The following is a 21157-nucleotide window of genomic DNA, read 5'->3' on the forward strand; positions in this document are numbered from 1 at the left end:
CGCAGGAGCGGCCCAAGAAATAGCAAAAAGACAAAAAAATAAATAAATAAACAAAAATAAAAAGAATGAGGGACTCAGATCGATTGAAAGAATGGATGAAATAATGAACCAATACACAAGAAATTACGGGAAGAAGGGACTTAACGGATGAATAACGTAAGTGAGGAGCTGGTGGGTTGAGCAAATGGAGAGATGACTTAATGGCTGCGTTCGACCGTCCAACACAGCTTCTGAGTGCCTTCCACATTTGGGCCAAAATGTATGACAACAGAGAACACATCCCAGCCCCTGCTCTCAGGATTTTCCCCCGAGTAGACGGCGGGACGGTGCTCGGATGGTAACGGGCAGCGGGTAGAGGCAGGGGAGGCCGTCGACTAAGACGCGGCGCTCACCTTCTCCCCCGAGCGCATCCAGAAAACCTCGTCCACATGCAGAACAGCTGCACACGACGGCTCGAGGCTGGCAGAGGACCTTAAACCTCCAAAAGGGCAAGAAACCCTCCACAAAACTGCACAGAACAGAAGGAAAAAGAGAGAGAGAGACGCAGAAAAAGAATCAGAACGGGACTAGCCCTGCTGAGAGGGAGCAGTGAAAGCAGAGAGGAACCCACGCCCTGGGAAGTCACCTAACAGAGGAGGAGACCAGCTAAGACGGGGGACCTCAACGCCTAGGGAAAAGTTCACTGCCACGCTATTCACGACAGCCAAGACGTGGAAACAGCCTAAATGGCCATCGGCAGACCGGTGGACGGAGAAGGGGTGGTAGATACACACAATGGAATACTACTCGGCCGTAAAAAAAGAACAAAATAATGTCATTTGCACCAACATGGGTGGACCTAGAGACCCTCAGTTTAAGTGAAGCCAGAAAGAGAAAGTCAAATACCATTTAATATCACTTTTATCTGGAATCTAATATATGACACACACGAGCCTATCTACCAAAAAGAAAGAAAACTCACGGGACAGGGAGAACAGACTTGTAGTTGCCGAGGGGGAAGGGGAGGGAGTGGGGTGGCCTGGGAGTTTAGGACTCGTAGATGCCAACGGTTGCACCTGGAGTGGATAAGCAACGAGATCCCGCTGTCCAGCACAGGGAGTCACCTGAACACTTGCCATGCAAGACGGTGGAGGATCACGTGAGAAAAAGAATGCACAGATGCACGGCGGGGTCACTTTGCTGTGAGCAGAAAGTGACAGAACATTGCAAATCAACTATAACAATTTTTTTTAATGAACAGTAGGTAAATAAATGAGCAAACGAGGGATGGTTTAGGATGGAGGGTGAACTGGACACAGCAACGAGTGCGTGGACTGGAAAGTTATCAACAAACGACTCGTAAGTTAACGAGAGAATGTGTAACATGAAGAAAGAATAAACCAACCGCAAGGAAAAAGGATGGACGGAATGCAAAGCACGAGATGACGGAAAAGATGCGGGCAGGCTGGGGAGCAGTTTACAAACTTGCTTCCTTCTCCTCCGTCTTTCCTGATTGTCTCCTTGTGGCACCGACTGCTGAGGTTAGGATGCTGAAGTCCACTGCTGTAACTGTGGATTTAGTTCTCCCCGTAGTTCTGTTTTCGTTTCTTGTACTTCTGTTTGTAGCTGCAAAAATGCGTAGGACGCTTACATCCTCTTGATGCAATGATCCCTTTATCTTGATGAAACGATTTTTCCTTTTTAATATTGGTTTTTGGCTGCAGGGAGCAGTGGCGTGAAGTGGGACCTCAGTTCCCAGACCAGGGACTGAATCGGGCTGCAGTGATGAAAGCGCTGAGGCCCAACCACCAGGCCACCAAGGAGCCTCCCAAAATAATTTTTATCCCTAGGAATATTTTTTGTTCCGAAGTCTACTTTTGTTTTCTTTTTTGGCCACCCTGTGACATGGAGTTCCTGGGCCAGGGATCAGATCCAAGCTGCAGTTGCAACCTACACCACAGCAGCAGAAATACTGGATCCTTTCATTTTTTTTGTTTTTTATTTTTTTTGCCTTTTTATTTCTTTGGGCCACTCCCGTGGCATATGGAGGTTCCCAGGCTAGGGGTCCAATCGGAGCTGTAGCCGCCGGCCTACGCCAGAGCCACAGCAACTCGGGATCCGAGCTGTGTCTGCAACCTACACCACAGCTCACGGCAACACCGGATCCTTAACCCACTGAGCAAGGGCAGGGACCGAACACGCAACCTCATGGTTCCCAGTCGGATTCGTTAACCACTGTGCCACGACGGGAACTCCCTTTAATTTTTTAAATTTTTTATTTTTTTGCTTTTTAGGGCCACACTAGCACATGCGGAGGTTTCCAGGCTAGGGGTCGAATCGGAGCTACAGCTGCCAGCCCATGCCACAGCAATGCCGGATCCTCAACCCGCTGAGCGAGGCCAGGGATCAAACCCGCAACCTCATGGTTCCTAGTGGGATTCGTTAACCACTGAGCCATGACAGGAATGCCTGTTGTTGTTTCCAACTGCTTCCATCTCTTCTTTATTTTCCTTTTCTTCTTCTCCTGCCTCCTTCTGGACGGCATGTGTTTTAGACTCCCATTATGTCTCACTTATCTTAATAGCTCTAAGTCTCTGGATATTTAGTAGTTGCTTTAGGGTTTAGTGTACACATAAACCTTTTTTTTTTTTTTTTTTTTTTTTCCATTTTGTGGCCCTACCTGCAGCATACAGAAATTCCTGGGCCGGGGTTGAACTGGAGCTGGAGCTTCAGGCCTGCACCAAAGCCACAGCCATACTGTTGCTGCAACCTACACCACAGCTCGTGGCAACACAGGATGCTTAACCCACCAAACGAGGCCAGGGATCCAAAGTGCATCCTCACAACGGCAGGACTGCGAACCCCCACAGGGACCCCGGGGCGCCCTTTCTCTGCCGTTCGCTCTGGCGCCTGCAGGCTGCCTGCCTTGGGCCCTCTGGACCCTGAGTGCTGGCCCCTTAACTCAGGGGTACATCAGGTCCTGGGGGACCCCCTCCTACACCACAACCTGGATGCTGTCCAAGCCGTCAGCTGGACAGGCAAAGGGCTCACACGCTCCATTTCCAGCCTCTCGGGGTCACTGATTGTTCCCTGATGTTCGGTGTCTTGGAAACCCCCGTTTCACACGTTCTGTCCGGGTTTTGTTGTTATTCCAGGTTGAAGGTTAAGTCAGGTCCCATTTACTCCATCGTGGAAGCAGCATTCTATTTCTTTTCTTTTTTCAACCTTCTTCCTGCGCTTCGTTGGGGGTAACTTCTGTTGCTGTGTCTTCTAATTAAGTGATTTCTCTTTCACCGTCTAATCTGCCGTGAATCCACCCTGGGTGTTTCTCACCTCAAGCACCGGAGCTTCCCGAAGTTCACGACAATGAGACGAGCCGGCAGCCGCGCCTCGGTGTGCGCTGTGTGCGCCGTAACGGGTAGACGGTTCGCACTCTTGTCGACTAATCTGTCGTCTGCGTCGTTGCTGAGTCAGTTCTGGCTGATTTTGCTCTTCACTGTGGGTTGTATGTTCCTGTTTCTTTGTACGCCCGGTCATTTTATTGGCCTCTCCTTTGGCAACAATTGCAGATTTGCAGGAAGTGGCACGTGTCCTTGACAAGCTCCCCCCGATGCCGACGCCGGCGCAACCACAGAGCCGTCAATGTACATACGCGGCGTGGACGGGGCGCGGTCCCCAACCCGCTTTCTTCCTCGCAACAATCCCCCCTGGCTCCTCTGTGTGTGTATAGTTTGGGGCACTTTTATCACGGGCGGAGGTTTGCGCGCCCACCACCCCAAGGCTCCCTTCGGCCGCCCTGTCCGCGCCACGCCACTCCCGCTCCTCTGGCGCCCCCTCCAGCCCCTGCAGCCACTGACCTCGTCTCCACCTGCACAGTTGCCTCATCTTGAAACTGTTCGGTCGACGGGCTCCTCTGGTCTGCAACCCTGGGAGAGGGCACGCAGCCCCCTTTCAGTGGGCACAGGCCCCCGAGACCCGTGCGGGTGGTGCCCTGTGGCAGCCCCTTCCCGTCCGGCTGAGAAGCGCCCGGGGTGGACCCGCCGCAGGCGGCCGTCGCCTTTCACCCACCGAAGGGCAGCCAGCTTGTTTCCAGTTTGGGGCCATAGCAAATAAAGCTGCTGGGAACACTGGTGTATCTGCTTTTGTGTGGAGACAGGATTCACTCTGCTGAGCGAAAATGCCCAGCAGTGGAGTCCCTGTTGTGGCTCAGTGGTGGACGAATCCGACGAGGAGCCAGGAGGTTGCGGGTTCGATCCCTGGCCTTGCTCCGTGGGTTCAGGATCCGGCGTGGCCGTAGGTCGCAGATGCGGCTCGGATCTGGCGGGGCTGTGGCTGTGGTGGAGGCCGGCGGCTGCTGCTCCAGTTCGACCCCTACTCTGGGAACCTCTAAAAAGACCAAAAAAAAAAAAAAGAAAAGAAATGAAAGTGCCCAGCAATGCGACGCTGAGTCTCGTGCGAACGCGTTGCTTCTTCAGAAGCGGCCACACTTCCCCGGAGCAGCCGCACCTTCACCCGCAGCCACTGTTGTCACAGGCTTTCGTTTCAGCTCCTCCCCCGGTGTGAGGATGCCGACCGCCTCCCGGTACCCTCGCCACCTCCTCTGCCCGCTTTACAGCCGGGCGGCAGGACCTCGCCGCTGAGCGTGGAGAGCCGTCCGGCTGCGGGGAAGGTGGACCCTTTGCCAGGTGTGCGGTCTGCGAAGCCGTCTCCTTCTCTGGGGCTTGTGCCTTTTCAACTTCCTAACAGGGGCTTCCGCTGGGTGAAAGTTTTTCTTTTACACACTCATTGTGCTTTTTGTTGAAGAACTTTTTTTTTTGGCCACATTTGAGGCAGGTGGACGTTCCTGGCCCGGGGATCAAACCTGCGTCACGACAGCGACCCGAGCCGCAGATGTGGCAACACCAGGTTCTTACCCTCTACGCCCCAAGGGAACTACCACAACCCATCGGGAGTGAGCTGTTTCTTCAATCGGGTGTGAAGTTCAGGTCAAGGTTCGGTTCATTCTTTCCCCTGGGGGCCACCTGTTGAAGACAGTCCATCCTGGCAGCCAGGGGCCCCCGGCCCTCCCCTCCTCCACCCCGAGGGCCCTGCTCCTCTCAGGGCCCCGACCCCTGATCCCCCTCAGGCACCGGCTGGCTGGACACCCTCATCAACACCCCCGCAGACAGACGCCTGCACACTTCTTGGCCCCTCACAGGGCGGGGCCTCCAGCCTGGGCCTCCTGGTGCCCCCACCCCCACCCCAGCCCCTCTGCGGCCCCTCCGAGGACCAGGCCCTTTGGTCCTCCTGGCCTCACCTTTCGCTCCTTTGTCCAAGAAGACTCCAGGAGCTGTTTGAGCCAAAACCTCTGCTGGTCCTTTAACACCTGTCCTGCTGCTTATGAAAGTGAGGAAGCCAAAAAGAGCAGAGCGAATGCCTGCCAAGATCAGGGGTGATGGTCTGGGGGTGCAGGAGCCCGGGGCATGGGGTCCCCAGCTGTGCAAAGGCCCTGACAGCCCACAGGTGGAAGCAGGGGCTCTGGACCTCAGGCCAAGCCCACATTTTCCAGGCAGCACCACAGCCTTACAGACTGGGGTGGGGCCTACAACTGAGAGGGTTGGGGGCCTGAGGTTCAAGTCAGACTCACTTAAAGGAATTAAAACTTCAGAAACCGTAAGATGCTGATGAAAGGAACTGAAGATGACACATTAAACAGATGGAAAGATACACCGTGCTCTCGGACTGGAAGAATCAATACTGTTAAAATGACCATGCTGCCCAAGGCATGCTACAGAGTCAATATTTATCAAATTGCCAATGGCATTTCTCAAAGAACTGTAACAAAAAAGTTTAAATTTGTATAGAAACACGAAAGACCCTGAATAGCCAAAGCAATCATGAGGGGAAAAAATGGAGCTGGAGGAATCAGGCTCCCTAACTTCAGACTATACTACAAAGCTACAGTCATCAAAATAGCATGGTACTGGCACAAAAACAAATATAAATCAGTGGAACAGGATAGAAAGCCCAGAAATAAACCCACACACCTGTGGTTAACTAATGTATGACAAAGGAGTCAAGGTTATACAATGGCGAAAAGACAGTCTCTTCAATAAGTGGTGCTGAGTTCCCGTCATGGTACAGTTGTTAATGAATCCGACTAGGAACCATGAGGTTACGGGTTCGATCCCCGGCCTCGCTCCGTGGGTTAAGGGTCCGGCGTTGCCGTGAGCTGTGGTATAGGTTGCAGATGCGGCTTGGATCCCGCATTGCTGTGGCTCTGGCGTAGGCCGGTGGCTACAGCTGTGATTCGACCCCTAGCCTGGGAACCTCCATGTGCCCCGGGAGCAGCCCAAGAAATGGCAAAAAGACAAATAAATAAATAAATAAATACGTGGTGCTGGGAAAAACTGGACAGCTGCATGTGAAAGAATGAAATTAGAACACTCCCTACACCACACACAAAAATAAACTCAAAATGGATGAAAGACCTAAATACAAGATCAGACACTATAAAACCCCTAAAGGAAAACATACACAGGACACTTTTTAACATAAATCACAGCAATGTTTTTTTGGACCCACCTCCTCGAGTGACAAAAATAAAAACAAGGAGTTCCCGTTGTGGCTCAGTGTTTAAAGAATCCAACTAGAACCATGAGGTTGCAGGTTCGATCCCTGGCCTTGCTCAGCGGGTTAAGGATCCAGCATTGCCCGTGAGCTGTGGTGTAGGTTGCAGACGTGGATTGCATGGCTGTGGCTCTGGCGTAGGCTGGCAGCTGTAGCTCCGATTCCACCCCTAGCCTGGGAACCTCCATATGCCCCAGGAGCGGCCCTAGAAAAGGCAAAAAGACAAAAAATAATAATAATAAAATAAAATAAAAACAAAAATAAACAAATGGGACTGAATGAAACTTGAAAGCTTTTGCACAGCAAAGGAAACCAGGAACGGAACAGAAAGACAACCTACAGACCAGGAGAAAATATTTGCAAACAATGCGACCAGCAAGAGATTACTCTCCAAAATTCATGAACAGCTTATACAACTCAATACCAAAAAAACAAATAACCCAGTCAAAAAACGGGGAGAAGACCTAAATAGGACATTCCTTCAAAGAAGACACACAGGTAGCCAACAGGTACCTGAAAACGTGCTCAGCATTGCTAGTTATTAGAGAAAGGCAAAGTCAAAACCACGATGCGGTCCCACCTCACACCGGAAAGAATGGCCATCAACAGGTCTACAAAAAACATGTACAAACAACACATGCTGGAGAGGGTGTGGAGAAAAGGGAACCCTGCTGCTGGGAAGGTCAAAGGGGTGCAGCCACCATGGAGAGCAGCATAGAGGTTCCTTTAAAAACTAAAAATTGGGCTATCGTATGATTCGCAATCGCTCTCTCAGGCATAAATCCAGAGAAACTGTTAACTCGAAAAGATGCAGGCACCCCAATGTTCACGGCAGCACTATACGCAATAGCCAAGACATGCAAGCAACCTAAGTGTCCGCTGGCAAACGGATAGAGAAGCTGTGGTACACACACACCACTCGGCCGTAAAAAGAATGAACTCATGCCATTTGCAGCAACGTGGATGGACCTAGAATGACCATGCGAAGTGGAGTCAGCTGAAGACAATGTCATATCACTCACATGTGGACTCTAAAAACATTCATACAGGGAGTTCCCGCTGTGGCTCAGTGTGTGAAAGACCCGACGTTGTCTCTGTGAGGATGTGGGTTAGATTCCTGGCATGGCTCAGTGGGTTAAGGATCGTTGTTGCCACAAGCTGCGGTGTAGATTGCAGGTGCAGCTCATATCGGGTGTAGCCCTGGCGGTGGTATAGGCTTCAGCTGCAGCTCCCATTAGACCCCTGGCCCCAGGAACTTCCAGGTGCCACAGGTGGGGCCTTAAAAAAAATTTTTTAGTGTTAAAAAAAAAAAACAAAAAAACCACAAACGAACTTATTACAAAATCAGAAAAAAGAGCCAGGGACACAGAAGGGAAACTTATGGTTACCAAAGGGGAAAGTGGGGGACGGGTAAATTAGAGAGACGTCTGCCCTTGGCCAGTCACTTTGGGCACCCCTGAAACAAACACCACTGTAAATCAACCAAACTTCAATAACTTCTTAAAAACATTTTTTTTAAAAGAATCGAGGGATCTTAGCCACCAGGCTTCCCAGCTGCTCCCATACGCCGTACCTCAGCCTCATCTGATCTGGACTCCTGGGCAGGGGTCAAGTCCAGGCCCCTGCGTCCCCAGTCTTGGCCCAGAGGCGTCTGGGAGGAGACACCTGGGGCAGGGGGTCGCGGCTCCCAGCCTTAGGGCCCAATCTTCTCAGAGACACAGACAGTGCCCAGGTGAGCGGCCAGGTGGGCGAGCCAGCAGCAGCCAGCCCGTTTCCCCACCTCCACGGTAACACGACCTCCAGGGTGTGCTGAGGGTCCGGGGAGATAGGTAGAGCCCCCACCCAACCCCGGGAAGCCCGCAGAGACCGGCGCCGCGTTCTCGATCCCGCGGGAAGCCTCAAAGCCAGGACTTCCGGGAGGAAAGGGCCTGCCCAAGGCCTTGCGTGGGGGTTCTGGGGCCTGGACGGCGGGGACCAGCCAGCGCGGGGCCACCCAGTTCCTAACAGCTTTCGGGGAGGAAGAGCGAGCGCCCCGGGGCCTTCCGCCCAGCTCGCGTACCTGCTCCGGGGTGCTCCCGTCGTCCGCATACACTCGGGGGTCAGCTCCAAGCTTCAGCAGCACCTCCACGGCTTCCAGGTGGCCCCCGAAGGCCGCTCGGTACAGCGGGGTCCGGCCGAAGGCGCCCTGCGCGTCGCGCTGGATGAGCAGGGCCCGCCCCGGCGAGGCGCCGCCTGCGTTCTCCCCGCCGCCCGCGTTCTCCCCGGAGCCCACCTTACTGTTGGGACTGGCGCCCTGTTCGGCCAGCAGCTGGATGGCCAGGGGCTGCCCGCCCGCCGCCGCCTCGGACAACGGTGTGTTCCCGCCGCCGTCCTCGCAGTCCACCAGCGCCACGCGCCGCTGCAGCCGCCGCGCCGCCCCCGCCGCGTCGGAGCCCACGCCCTCGCGGGTCAGCAGCTCTTCCACCTGCGCGGGGAGGTTGTCAGCGGCGCCCCGGGCCCAGGCCCCGCCGCCCCTCCGCCCCGCCGCCCACCTCCTGCAGGACGGCTTGGATTTCGCCCAGGTTCCCGTCGAAGGCCGCCTCCAGCAGGCGCGCCTCGCGTTGCCGCTCCTCCCGCCGCCGCTGCTCGGCTGCCTCCTTCTCTTCCCGCCGCCGCCGGGCCGCCTCCTGCTCCCGCCGGACCTGGGCCACGAAGGCCTGCGGGCAGCCCCAGCCAGCAGTTACGTCGGGCGCTGCGTGCCCGCCCCCAGCCCTGCTGTCCCCGCCCCCAGCCCTGCTGTCCCCGCCCCCAGCCCTGCTGTCCCCGCCCCCAGCCCTGCTGTCCCCGCCCCCAGCCCTCCGTCCCCGCCCCCAGCCCTGCAGTCCCCGCCCCCAGCCCTTCGTCCCCGCCCCCAGCCCTGCAGTCCCCGCCCCCAGCCCTCCGTCCCCGCCCCCAGCCCTGCAGTCCCCGCCCCCAGCCCTGCAGTCCCCGCCCCCAGCCCTCCGTCCCCGCCCCCAGCCCTGCAGTCCCCGCCCCCAGCCCTGCTGTTGTCTCCTATACTCCGAGTCCCCCGCCGCAGCCGAGCGGTTGTCTCTCCAGCCACCCCCGCCTGACCCCACCTCCCTCTGCAGCCTCTCCATCTGCTCCAGGTAGTCCTGGTGCTCCTGCTGACGGCGGGCCAGCTCCTTTCTTGCCAGGAGCTTCCGGAAGGAACACTGGATAACGGTGGCTGCTTGGTCCTCCGCGGTTGGCCCTGCTGGTGGGGAGAGGGCTTACAGATCCCGGTGCTGCCGGCCGCGCCGCTGCGGGACCAACACCAGGTGTGTCTAAGCTCCAGGTTAACACGTCAGGTGGAGCAGGCGCACTCCCTCCTGACCGGAAGAAAGGACCCAAGCTGTTCTAGAATCCACAAATATGACCAAAGCCAGAATAACCCACCGGCGGAGAGCATGAAGGAGGCGTGAAGAGTGGAGAGAAGAGCCGGGTCTCGGAGAAGCCTCCCGTCCTCCCCACCCAGACAGAGCTGGGGACCTGCAAACGGCCTCTGAGCCCGAGTTTGGGAAGACAGGCTGGAGACGTTGGGAGGAAACCAGAGGAAGCCTGAGAAAAATGGCCTCAGGTAGAGAAGCCCCTGCCCACCCCCACAAGTCCCCTTCCCTCTGAAAACCACGAGGACCCCTTGCGAATTCAGGCACCGCATCCAGAGGCAGGGCGGGCTGGGCGGAAGTAGGGGTCTCAACGCCCAAGCCCTTCGGAACTTAGAAGTGCTCAGAAGAGGCAGCCCAAGGCCCAGGGGAGCTGGGATCCTCGGGCCCCGCATTCCGCCTGGCCCTCGGTGGCACCCTCAGCCACAGTGGAGGGTCCAACTCAGCTCTGGGGAAAGACATCTGCATGCACCTGCCAATGTCTGCCCACGTGATACAGCGACTTGTCTGGGACTCGGGGCCTTTCTCTAAAATGGGGCTTTCCAACAGTCCAATAATAGAACATAGGTCCTGGAAGTTAGCAACTGTGGACCCATGTTTCTGTAACTGATTGAGGAGAGGCAGACCCAGTGTCATGCTCAGCAGGGCCAGGTGTGGACACGTTTCAGGGATCACACAGTGTTCAGAAGACCCTGGAATAAAACAAGCAGCAAAGCCACTCTCCAAAGGCACCACGAGCTGCGGAAGGGCTTAATAAAAACAGAAATTCAGTAGAACAAGGGATCAAAAATGAGATAAAGGGAGCTCCCTGGTGGCACAGCAGGTTAAGGATCTTTTTTTTTTTTTTTGTCTTTTTGCCTTTTTGAGGGCTGTGCCCGAGGCATATGGAAGTTCCCAGGCTAGGGGTCTAATCGGAGCTCTAGCCACTGGCCTATGCCAGAACCACAGCAACACCAGATCCGAGCCTTGTCTGCGACCTACACCACAGCTCACGACAACGCCGGATCCTTAACCCATGAGGGATCCAACCCGTGTCCTCATGGATGCTAGTCGGGTCCGTTAACTGCTGAGCCATGACAGGAACTCCAGGATCCACCATTATCACCAAAACAGCTTAGGTGGCTACGATGGCGCGCGTTCCATCCCAGCCCCAGAACTTCCACTCTCCTCCAGCGCTGGCCAAAAAAAAGACAAGATGGGAAAAAAAAAAAAAACCAAAAAACCAAGGAGGTAAATGATACAGTCATAAGGAGTTAAGTAATAGAGTCACCACAGAATAGAAGACAAATGGTTACTGAGTTCTGGAGTTTCTGGAGTTCCTGTGTTGGCGCAGCGGGTTAAGAACCTGATATAATGGGAGTTCCCATCGTGGCGCAGTGGTTAATGAATCCGACTAGGAACCATGAGGTTGCGGGTTCGATCCCTGGCCTCACTCCGTGGGTTAAGGATCCGGCGTGGCCATGAGCTGTGGTGTAGGTTGCAGATGCGGATCGGATCCCGCATTGCTGTGGTGCTGGCATAGACTGGTGGCTACAGCTCGGATTCGACCCCTACCCTGGGAACTTCCATATGCTGCAGGTGTGGCCCGAAAAAGAAAAAGAAAAAAATACTCAGTTCTACATACCAACAGCTAAAGCAGAAGCAGCCAGAACTAGAGTGGATACAGTAGAGCGTGGAGCTCAGGGCAGAAAAGGCTGTGGGGGGCTCACTGGGAGCGGAGACAAGGAGGTGGGAACAGGAGGAGGAGAAACGGGTGATGCTAACACGTGAGAATGATTAGCGTCTCTAGAACCTGGGGACTAGTGATGGGGAAACACTGAGCAATGAGGTCCCAAAACTTCCTGAAATGAATCTTAAGACCAAAAGGACAGGGAGTTCCCATCGTGGCTCAGTGGTTAATGAATCCGACTAGGAACCATGGGGTTGCAGGTTCGATCCCTGGTCTCACTCAGTGGGTTAAGGATCCAGCATTGCCGGGAGCTGTGGTGTAGGTGGCAGATCTGGTATTGCTGTGGCTGTGGCGTAGGCCGGCGGCTGTAGCTCCAATTAGACCCCTAGCCTGGGAAACTCCACATGCCACGGTGTGGCCTTAGAAAAGAAAAAAAAAAAAAAAAAAAAAAAGACAAAAAGGACAAAGAATATACCAGCAAGCAAAACAACTGGCTACAGATACATCCTGGTTAGGCTGTAGGTTGTTGAACCTTTAAAAAATAACTTTATTCAGGAATTCCCATTGTGGCACAATGGAAACGAATCCAACTAGTATACATGAGGATGTGGGCTCAAGCCCTGGCCTCAATCAGTGGGTCAGGGATCCGGCATTGCCGGGAGCTATGGTGTAGGTCACAGCTGTGGCTTGGATCCCGCATTGCTGTGGCTGTGGTGTAGGCCGGCAGCTGTAGTTCTGATTCTACCCCCAGCCTGGGAACCTCCATATGACAAGAGTGCAGCCCTGAAAAAACTTAAAAAAAAAAAAAACCTTTATTTAGGCACCCACGTCGAAAAAGAAATCAAACTGGACTCTCCTCAGACCTTTTACAGCAAAATTAAAAGTAGAAGTCGGTGAGTCAGTGTTGTCCAAATTCCAAGGGAGAAGCTCCAGAAGCTTCTGCACATGGAGCTGCTTCTGCTATGGCAGCGAAGGAGGCTCAGACTGGACTTCCCAGTGATGCCATAGAAAAGACGGGCAGTGGGAATGGGCTATAACCCCGTCTGAAGGCAAAGCAAAGACCAAGGCAGCGAGGACTGGGGGCGGGTGGAGGAGGGCATGGGAGCCTCCCGGACCTGCAGACGGGCGGCACCGGCAGCAACCACCCGGGGACTGCAGGCAGCCACAGGAGCAGGGCTCCTGCAGGTCCCAGCGGCAAGGGACAGAATCTATAACCCAGAGCTCTGGGTAGGCCTCGGGTTTAGGGTTTCCGGGTTCAGCTAGGAAAAAAAGGACATGATTTTGAGGACATAGACTAAAAAGCGATTCATTGCTTATCTGAAATTCAAATTCAAATGGGGATCCTGTATTTTATTTGGCAACTCTATTGGGTGAGACGCCTGAAGAACTCCACGCTTGCAAATAGAGCATCTCTTGAGGAAACAGGAGCCCCAGCGTCCAATCACTCCCGCCCGACTAGACGAGACGATCCGGAGCTGCCCCTTGCCTGGGTTCCTGCAGGAACGAAACGAGCCTCCTCTGGAGGACACGGCGCTGGCCAGACCTTGAGCACCCCGCCAACATCTTTTTTTTCTGTCTTTTTAGGGCCGCACCCGCGGCATACGGAGGTTTCCAGGCTAGGGGTCTCATCGGAGCTGCGGCCACCGGCCTACACCACAGCCACAGCCACAGCCACACGGGATCCTTAACCCACGGGGCGAGGCCAGGGGCGGAACCCGCCACCTCAGGGCTCCTAGTCAGAGGTGTTAACCACTGCACCACGACGGGAACTCCCAAAGAGAATTTTTTAAAACCAGCAAGAGACCAGGTCACGGCTCTGATACGTGCGCATGACGAACCCCAGCAGCAGGAGGGGTACGGAGGCCAGCGAGCGCGCACCCCAGGGCTCCCCAGAGTAGAACGGCCAAAACCTTAAGACACAAACTAGAAAAATCTTTTTACTCCTTCAAAGGGGGAAAAAAAATTAACGCAAAATACACACACCTTTGGACACGAAACCTTAGGAGGATTCAGAAGCAGCAGAGCCACGCTGGAGAGAAGGCCGAGGTTACTCCGCGTGGGAAGTGGAGGTGCAGGCAGGGGGCACGAGGGACAGAACACACCCGAGCGTGTGTGCAAAAGACTAACACCGACGCCACAGGCTCACGGGCTCGAAAACACACACAAAGTAAGAGCATACTTATTGGGCGAGGCTACGGGTCTCGCAGTTAGAAAAGCGGACGGTGGCGGCGGCCTCGGAGCCACCGGGCAGACCCACCCCAGGCGGGCCCACGAGCCCTGTCCTCACTCCTCGAGGGCGGGAGGGTCTGCGGCCGGATGCGGCAAAGGGGACGGGCTGCCACGCCTGTGGTCGTGAGCCGACGACCTTCGGGAGGAGTCCATCTCCTCAGACTGACTCTCTTGCTGGCCTTAAGGAAGGACGAGGGGCAGGGGGCCCGTCCCGGGAGCTGAGGGCAGCCCCCGGCCCGAAGATCGCCCCCGGCCAGTGGCCAGCAGGAGGCCAGCCCTTGGTCCTCCCACCGCAGGGACAGGACTTGGCAGTGGGATCTTCCTGCTCAGGCCTCCGGGGGACCTCGGCCCCAGCTGATGCCTGGACTGTGAGGGCCTGCGGGGCACCTGCAGTCACACTCAGCTACTGGACCCACAGTCACAGTGAGATAATTGAAGGTGTGTTGTTTTAAGTTGCGAGTTTGTGATGATTTGTTGTGTGGGAGAGAAAATAAGAATTTGTACCTAGTTGCTAAAAGGAGAAAGAATTGGAATAATAAAACATTTAGCAGAGCAGGAGAAGGCCAAAGGAGAGTAAAAGGAGTACCAAGTCAGTTGAAAAGTACGAAGTGGGAGTTCCCGGCTCGCCTCAGCGGTTGAGGAACCCGACTAGCAACGGTGAGGCCAAGGGTTCGATCCCTGGCCTCACACAGTGGTTGTTAAGGATCCGGCGTTGCCGCGAGCTGTGGGGTAGATCGCAGATGCGGCTCGCATCTGGCGTGGCTGCGGTGTAGGCCCGTGGCCACAGCTCCAGCTCCAATTGGACCCCTAGCTGGGAACCTCCATAGGCCATGGGTGTGGCCCAAAAAAGACAAAAAAAAAAAGGAAAGAAAAAGTATGAAAGGAACACTGAGGCGGGATTTAAATGAGCGCAAACCTGTGATGGATTAGTTACGTGTAAACGGAAAAGCTTCCGGGGAACCACGTACGCGCTGCTTTTAAGAAGCGCATCTTGGACGCTCCCTGGTGGCCTAGCGTTAAGGAAACTTAAGAAGCACATCTTAAGAATAAAACATTACCAGTAAGAAAAAATCTATATCACTCACGAATGAATTAAAACAAAGCTGGGGAACTTCCCGTTGTAGCTCAGTGGAAGCGAATCTGACTAGTATCCATGAGGACACAGGTTTGATCCCTGGCCTTTCTCCATGAGTGAAGGATCCAGTATTGCCAGGAGCTGCAGTGGAGGTCGCAGATGCGGCTCGGATCTGGCGTTGCTGCGGCCGTGGTGTAAGCCGCTGCCTACAGCTCCGATTCCGCCCCTGGCCTGGGAGCCTCCAGATGCTGCAGATGTGGCCCTGAAAAGACAACGAAAAAAAAATCAAAGCTGGTAATGTTATTTTAATACCAAAGTAAATTTTAAGGCACAAGCATCACTAGAGTTAAAGCATTTCAGGGAGTTCCTGTTATGGCTCAGCGATAAAGCACCCGACTACTACCCATGAGGATGTGGGTTTGATCCCTGGCCCTGCTCAGAGTCTGGCGTTGCCATGAGCTGTAGCACAGGTTGCTGATGTGGCTCGGATTTGGCATTGCTGTGACTGTGGCATAGGCCAGCAGCTGCAGCTCTGATGTGCCACAGATGCAGTCCTTAAAAAAGAAAGAAAAGAAAGTATTTCAAAATGATACGGGGTCAAATGACCAAGATGAGATGACATGTGAGACTGCATGCAGCTAACTATAGGGGTTCGTAATACCTCAAGCTACACTACGAAGAGAAACAGATGAGTCTACAATCATAGTAGGAAATTTTAACACGTCTCTCTCCGTGATTGTCAGAACGGACCCACAGACCAGTAAGTCAGCAAGGGCGGCTCCAGGGGCGACCTCCGCGCTGGGCACAGGGAGCAAACGAACGCAAACGAAGACACCCACCGTGAGGACGCCGAACACTGGAACTGCAGAGGCATGTTCTTTTTGAGTATTCATGGGAAATTTACCAAAACTGACCATGTGCTGAGCCACAACGCACGTTAACCAATATCACATAATCGAACTCATAAAGAATACGTCCGAGTGCTGCTGAATTAAGACAAAACCAGATGACACAGGATAACTAGAGACGCCCATATATCTAGACGTTGTGAAATACATGTTATGATGAGCCAGGGCTCAAGGAAGAAATCACGATGAAAGCCAGCCAGCGCCGGAGTGAATGTTAAGGACGTGGCTCCACACGGAAGCAGCCCCGCTGCGCAGGCTCCCAGGGAACTGCAGCTTTTAGGAGGCATGTCAGCTCCTCTGTTAGCCTGGGTCCCAGAGCAGAGCCCTCAGGCCACAATGCCCAGGAAGCCCGAGTGAGAAAAAACTCTTGTGATTTTATTTATTTATTTAGTCTTTTTGTCTTTTCTAGGGCCGCTCCTGAGGCATATGGAGGTTCCCAGGCTAGGGGTCGAATCGGAGCTGTAGCCACTGGCCTACGCCAGAGCCAGAGCAACGCGGGATCCAAGCCGCATCTGCAACCCACACCACAGCTCACAGCAAAGCCGGATCCTTAACCCACTGAGCAAGGCCAGGGATCGAACCCTCAACCTCATGGCTCCTAGTCGGATTCGTTCACCACTGAGCCACGACGGGAACTCCCAAAACGTTTGTGATTTTAAACCAAGAAATTCCTTCCTGGAGTTCCCACTGCGGTGCAACAGGATTGGTGTCGGTTGCAGTTGCAGCTCACCTCTGATCCCTGGCCCAGGACCTCCATATGCCACAGTGTGGCCAAAACGGGGAAAAATTCTAAGTGTGTTCCTGAAGGCCTAGCCTCTCCGGACAGATTCAGGGACTGGTAGCAGAGGAGGGCGGCCCGCCAGGCCAGGGCGTCGGCAGAAGCCGGGATGGGGCGGAGGGCCGCCTGCGCTTATTCGAGGCACCGCCGACAGGGCGGCTCCAGGGGCGTCCTCCGCGCTGGGCGGGAAGGCAGGTGCCCTGCGCGCGCAGGTGGAGGCGAGTGGGTGACACAGGGCTGGCAGCGCGCATCAGCCGTCACTGGCTGTTTCGACAGGAGCAGTGACAGCAATCGACCCAGATATGTGAGGAAGTGGGAACCCTTTTCACCCCAGAGAGTGAAGGCTAGAACATCGAGGGTCAGGCCACCGGCTGGAGCCACGGCCGCTGCGGAAGCGTCGCCGGGCGCGAGGGACGCGGGGGGCGCGGGGAACGGAAGCTCCGCGCCAGCCTCCACCCCCCCGCCCGCCCCGCTCGGTGAGTTCAGGGCAACCGCCACGAACGAGACAGAGGGGGCGTGGGACCCCGCCGAGAGGCGTCTCCAAACCCCGCGGGAGGAGCAGCAGGGAGAACAAGGCGAGAGGAGCAGCCCGGCCAGGAAGGGGCGCGCAGGGCCAGGTGCTAACTGCGCGCTGCCGCCTGCTGGGTCCTGGGGGAGCTCCTGCTCCTTGCTTTGACTCCTTGGCACGGCCTGGAAGTTTCTTAGTAGAGGGGCTGAAGGGGGCTGTGCAGCAGTGGCCCGTCGCCGGTGCGCTGGTGGCCCCTCCACCGTGGGGGCTTCCTGGCGGGCACCCCCACTGAGGCAGATGTGCCCTGTGTCCGTTCTCTCTGCCGGAGGGTCATCCGAGAAGAACGTGAAGATTTAAGAACCGCAGGGTCCTTGAAAGAGAAGGTCAAGTTAACATCCCTTGGAGTTCCCGTCATGGCGCAGCAGTTAACAAATCCGACTAGGAACCATGAGGTTGCGGGTTCAATCCCTGCCCCTGCTCAGTGGGTTAAGGATCCGGCGTTGCCGTGAGCTGTGGTGTAGGTTGCAGACGCGGCTCGGATCCCGCGTTGCTGTGGCTCTGGGGTAGGCTGGCAGCTACAGCTCCAATTCGACCCCTAGCCTGGGAACCTCCATGTGCCGCGGGAGCGGCCCAAGAAATAGCAAAAAGACAAAAAACAAACAAACAAAAACATCCCTAAGTTCCCAGGTCAAGAGGGACTTCTGGTGACCTCCTTAGATTAATCTGGAATCTTACAGAAGGACACAAGGTAAGCAGATGGCCGCCACCCTCGAGTTTGACCCGGTACATCCGAAACTGACCATCAGAGCACTGTTTCATTCATAAGCAAAAACAGGGACAACCGCTCTGTTTCACAGGGGTTTGCTGGTGTTCTTGGAGGCTCCCTTGGTTAATAAACATAAAATACTCAGAACAGGGTCTCACGAAAAGGAAGTATTCAGTCAACGTTAACTACAATTATCAGCAATGTGCTTGTCAGAGAAGCCCAGTGGGGGCGGTCCCGTCATGGCGCAGTGGTTCACGAATCCGACTGGGAACCATGGGGTTGCGGGTTCGATCCCTGGCCCTGCTCAGTGGGTTAAGGATCTCGTGTTGCTGTGGCTCTGGCGTAGGCCGGCAGCTACAGCTCCAATTGGACCCCTAGCCTGGGAACCTCCATATGCCTCAGGAGTGGCCCAAGAAATGGCAAAAAGACAAAAAAAAAAATTTTTTTTAAAAAGAAAAGCCCAGTGGAACAGTCATGAATATCCTACCAAAATAGTAAAGAAAATACATAATTAAGAGATTATGTACATTAATAGCACAATAGAAGAATTAAATGTGCCAGTTTTATTACTGGAGAAAATGGGTAGTTTTTGGAGACTGATGAAATTATTGTAAACGTAACCAGGAGAGGAGTCTAACCGCAGAACGTGTGTTCCACACATGCTTTCTCATGAGTGGAACAAACCCACGCAACATTTAGCACCCGTCAGGAAGCTGGGGACCTGATGAGAAAGGTTTCCCAGCCCAGTACACTTTCACCAGCACCAGATGCCTCACACAGAAGTGACATCACTATGCCCTCCCACTCTGCCCCAGAAGGATTCAGTTGTTGTGTCACGACTCGCCCGCAGGCGCCCGGACTGTCTGCACAGCCCTCAGATCGTCACGGTGGATCAGGACACCGAGGAAAGGCTGCCGAGGGGACCTGGGGGCAGAAAGGCAGGCCCCCAGCTGCTTTGGAGAGACGCATTATGCACGAGCTGGCAAAACCACCCCACGGCGCAGGAGGACTTATGTCAGCGAAATTCTAAAAATCCAGTTGTCTAGAAGAGCAGTCCTCAAAAGTTTTCTTTTTTCTGTTTTTTTTCAGGGCCATACTTGTGGCATATGGAAGTTTCCAAGCTAGGGGTCGAATTGGAGCCTCAGCTGCCGGCCTACACCACAGCCACAGTAACACAGGATCCGAGCCACGTCTACGACCTACACCACGGCTCACAGCACTGCCAGATCCCTGACCCACTGGTCGAGGCCAGGGCTCAAACCCACATCCTCATGGATACTAGTTGGGCTCTTAACCCGCTGAGCCACACTGGGAACTCCAAATTTTCTTGCTTGCATATTTCATTTAAAAACGCAAAACTAGAGGAGAGTGTTTATCGATGGCAGAGTGGAAAGACCCTGAGCTTGCCTCCTCTCATGGGCAGCAAAATTACAGCTATTTACAGAGCAACTCATTGCTGATAAAGACTGGAGGAGGTCCCATCCTGGCTCAGTGGAAACAAATCTGACTAGCATCCATAAGGACACAGGTTCGATCCCTGGCCTCACTCAGTGGTTGTTAAGGATCTGGCGTTGCCGTGAGCTGGGGTGTAGGTTGCAGACATGGCTCCAATCCTGAGTGGCTGTGGCTGTGGCGTAGGCCATCAGCTATAGCTCTGATTTGACCCCTAGCCTAGGAACCTCCATATGTTGTGGGTAAAGAAAAAAAACAACAACAGAAAGAAACCATATTAAGCAGCTTTTCTAAGGACGATGCTATGAGACTAGAAATCAACTACATGGGAGAAAACCCTGCGAAAAACCACAAACACATGGAGGCTAAACAATATGATACTAAACAATCAATAAGCCACTGAAGAAATGAAAGAAGAAATCAAAAAATTTCTGGAAACAAATGAAAATGGAAACACAATAATCCAAAATCTATGGGGTACATCAAAAGCATTTCTAAGAGGAAACTCTATAGCAATACAAGCCTACCTCAAGAAATAAGAAAAATCTCAAGACGAACAGGCCAATCACAAGAACTGAAATTGAAACTGTGATTAAAAAACTTCCAACAGAAGTTCCCGTCATGGCGCAGTGGTTAATGATTAGGAACCATGAGGTTGTGGGTTCGATCCCTGCCCTTGCTCAGTGGGTTAACGATCCGGCGTTGCCGTGAGCTGTGGTGTAGGTCACAGATGCAGCTCGGATCCCGAGTTGCTGTGGCTGTGGTGTAGGCTGGCAGCTACAGCTCCAATTAGACCCCTAGTCTGGGAACCTCCGTATGCCATGGGCGGGGCCCAAGAGATGGCAAAGACAAAAAAAAAAAAACAAAACAAAACTTCCAACAAACAAAAGTCCAGGACCAGATGGCTTCACAGAAGAATTCTATCAAACATTTAGAGAAGAGCTAATACCCATTCTTCTGAAACTATTTCAAAAAATTGCAGAGGAAGGGATACTCCCAAACTCATTCTATGAGGCCACCATCCCCCTCATACCAAAACCAGACAAAGACACCACAAAAAAAGAAAACTACAGGTCAATTTCACTGATGAACATTGATGCGAAAATCCTCAACAAAATACTAGCAAACCATGTCCAACAATACATGAAAAGGATTGTACATCATGATCAAGTGGGATTTATCCCAGGGATGCAAGGGCTCTTCAATATCTGCAAATCCATCAGTGTGATACACCACATGAACAAACTAAAGAATAAAAACCATATGATCCTCTCAATAGACGCAGAAAAAGTCTTTGACAAAATCCAACACCCATTTCTGATTAAAAAAAACAAACAAAAAAAACCTTCCGAAATGGGCATAGCAAGAACCTACCTGAACATCATAAAGGCCACATACGACAACCCCACAGCCAACATCATTCTCAATGGTGAAAAGCTGAAAGAATTCCCGCTGAGATCAGGAACAAGACAAGGATGTCAGCTCTCGCCACTACTCTTCAACATAATTTTGAAAGTCCTAGCCACAGCAGTCAGAGAAGTAAAAGAAATAAAAGGAATCCAAATTGGAAAGGAAGAAGTAAAACTATCCCTATTTGCAGATGACATGATACTATACCTAGAGAATCCTAAAGACGCTACCAGAAAACTGTTAGAGCTCATCCATGAATTTGGCCAAGTTGCAGGATACAAAATTAATACACAGAAATTGACTGCATTTCTATATACTAACAACGAAAAATCAGAAAGTGAAATTAGTGAAATAATCTCATCTACCATCA

General features: G+C 53.5%; 1 protein-coding gene across 4 annotated transcripts in view; it reads right to left on the minus strand.

Moving 5' to 3' along the window:
- Window positions 1-21157, minus strand: part of IQANK1 (IQ motif and ankyrin repeat containing 1) — a 46128-nt gene that overhangs the window by 3771 nt on the left and 21200 nt on the right. For 2 of the 4 annotated variants that reach the window (XM_047785589.1, XM_047785590.1), the window contains 4 exons: window positions 9687-9820; window positions 9120-9284; window positions 8861-9052; window positions 8648-8773 (listed from right to left, as the gene is read on the minus strand). In XM_047785589.1, coding sequence (XP_047641545.1) covers window positions 8648-8773; window positions 8861-9052; window positions 9120-9284; window positions 9687-9820 — 617 coding nt within the window. Of the gene's footprint in view, window positions 1-8647; window positions 8774-8860; window positions 9053-9119; window positions 9285-9686; window positions 9824-21157 lie in introns of all 4 variants that reach the window. The other 2 variants (XM_047785591.1, XM_047785588.1) reach the window with 1 other exon arrangement.

Source organism: Phacochoerus africanus, chromosome 6 (genome assembly GCF_016906955.1).
Source record: "Phacochoerus africanus isolate WHEZ1 chromosome 6, ROS_Pafr_v1, whole genome shotgun sequence".
In the NCBI taxonomy this organism is placed as follows: Eukaryota; Metazoa; Chordata; class Mammalia; order Artiodactyla; family Suidae; genus Phacochoerus; species Phacochoerus africanus.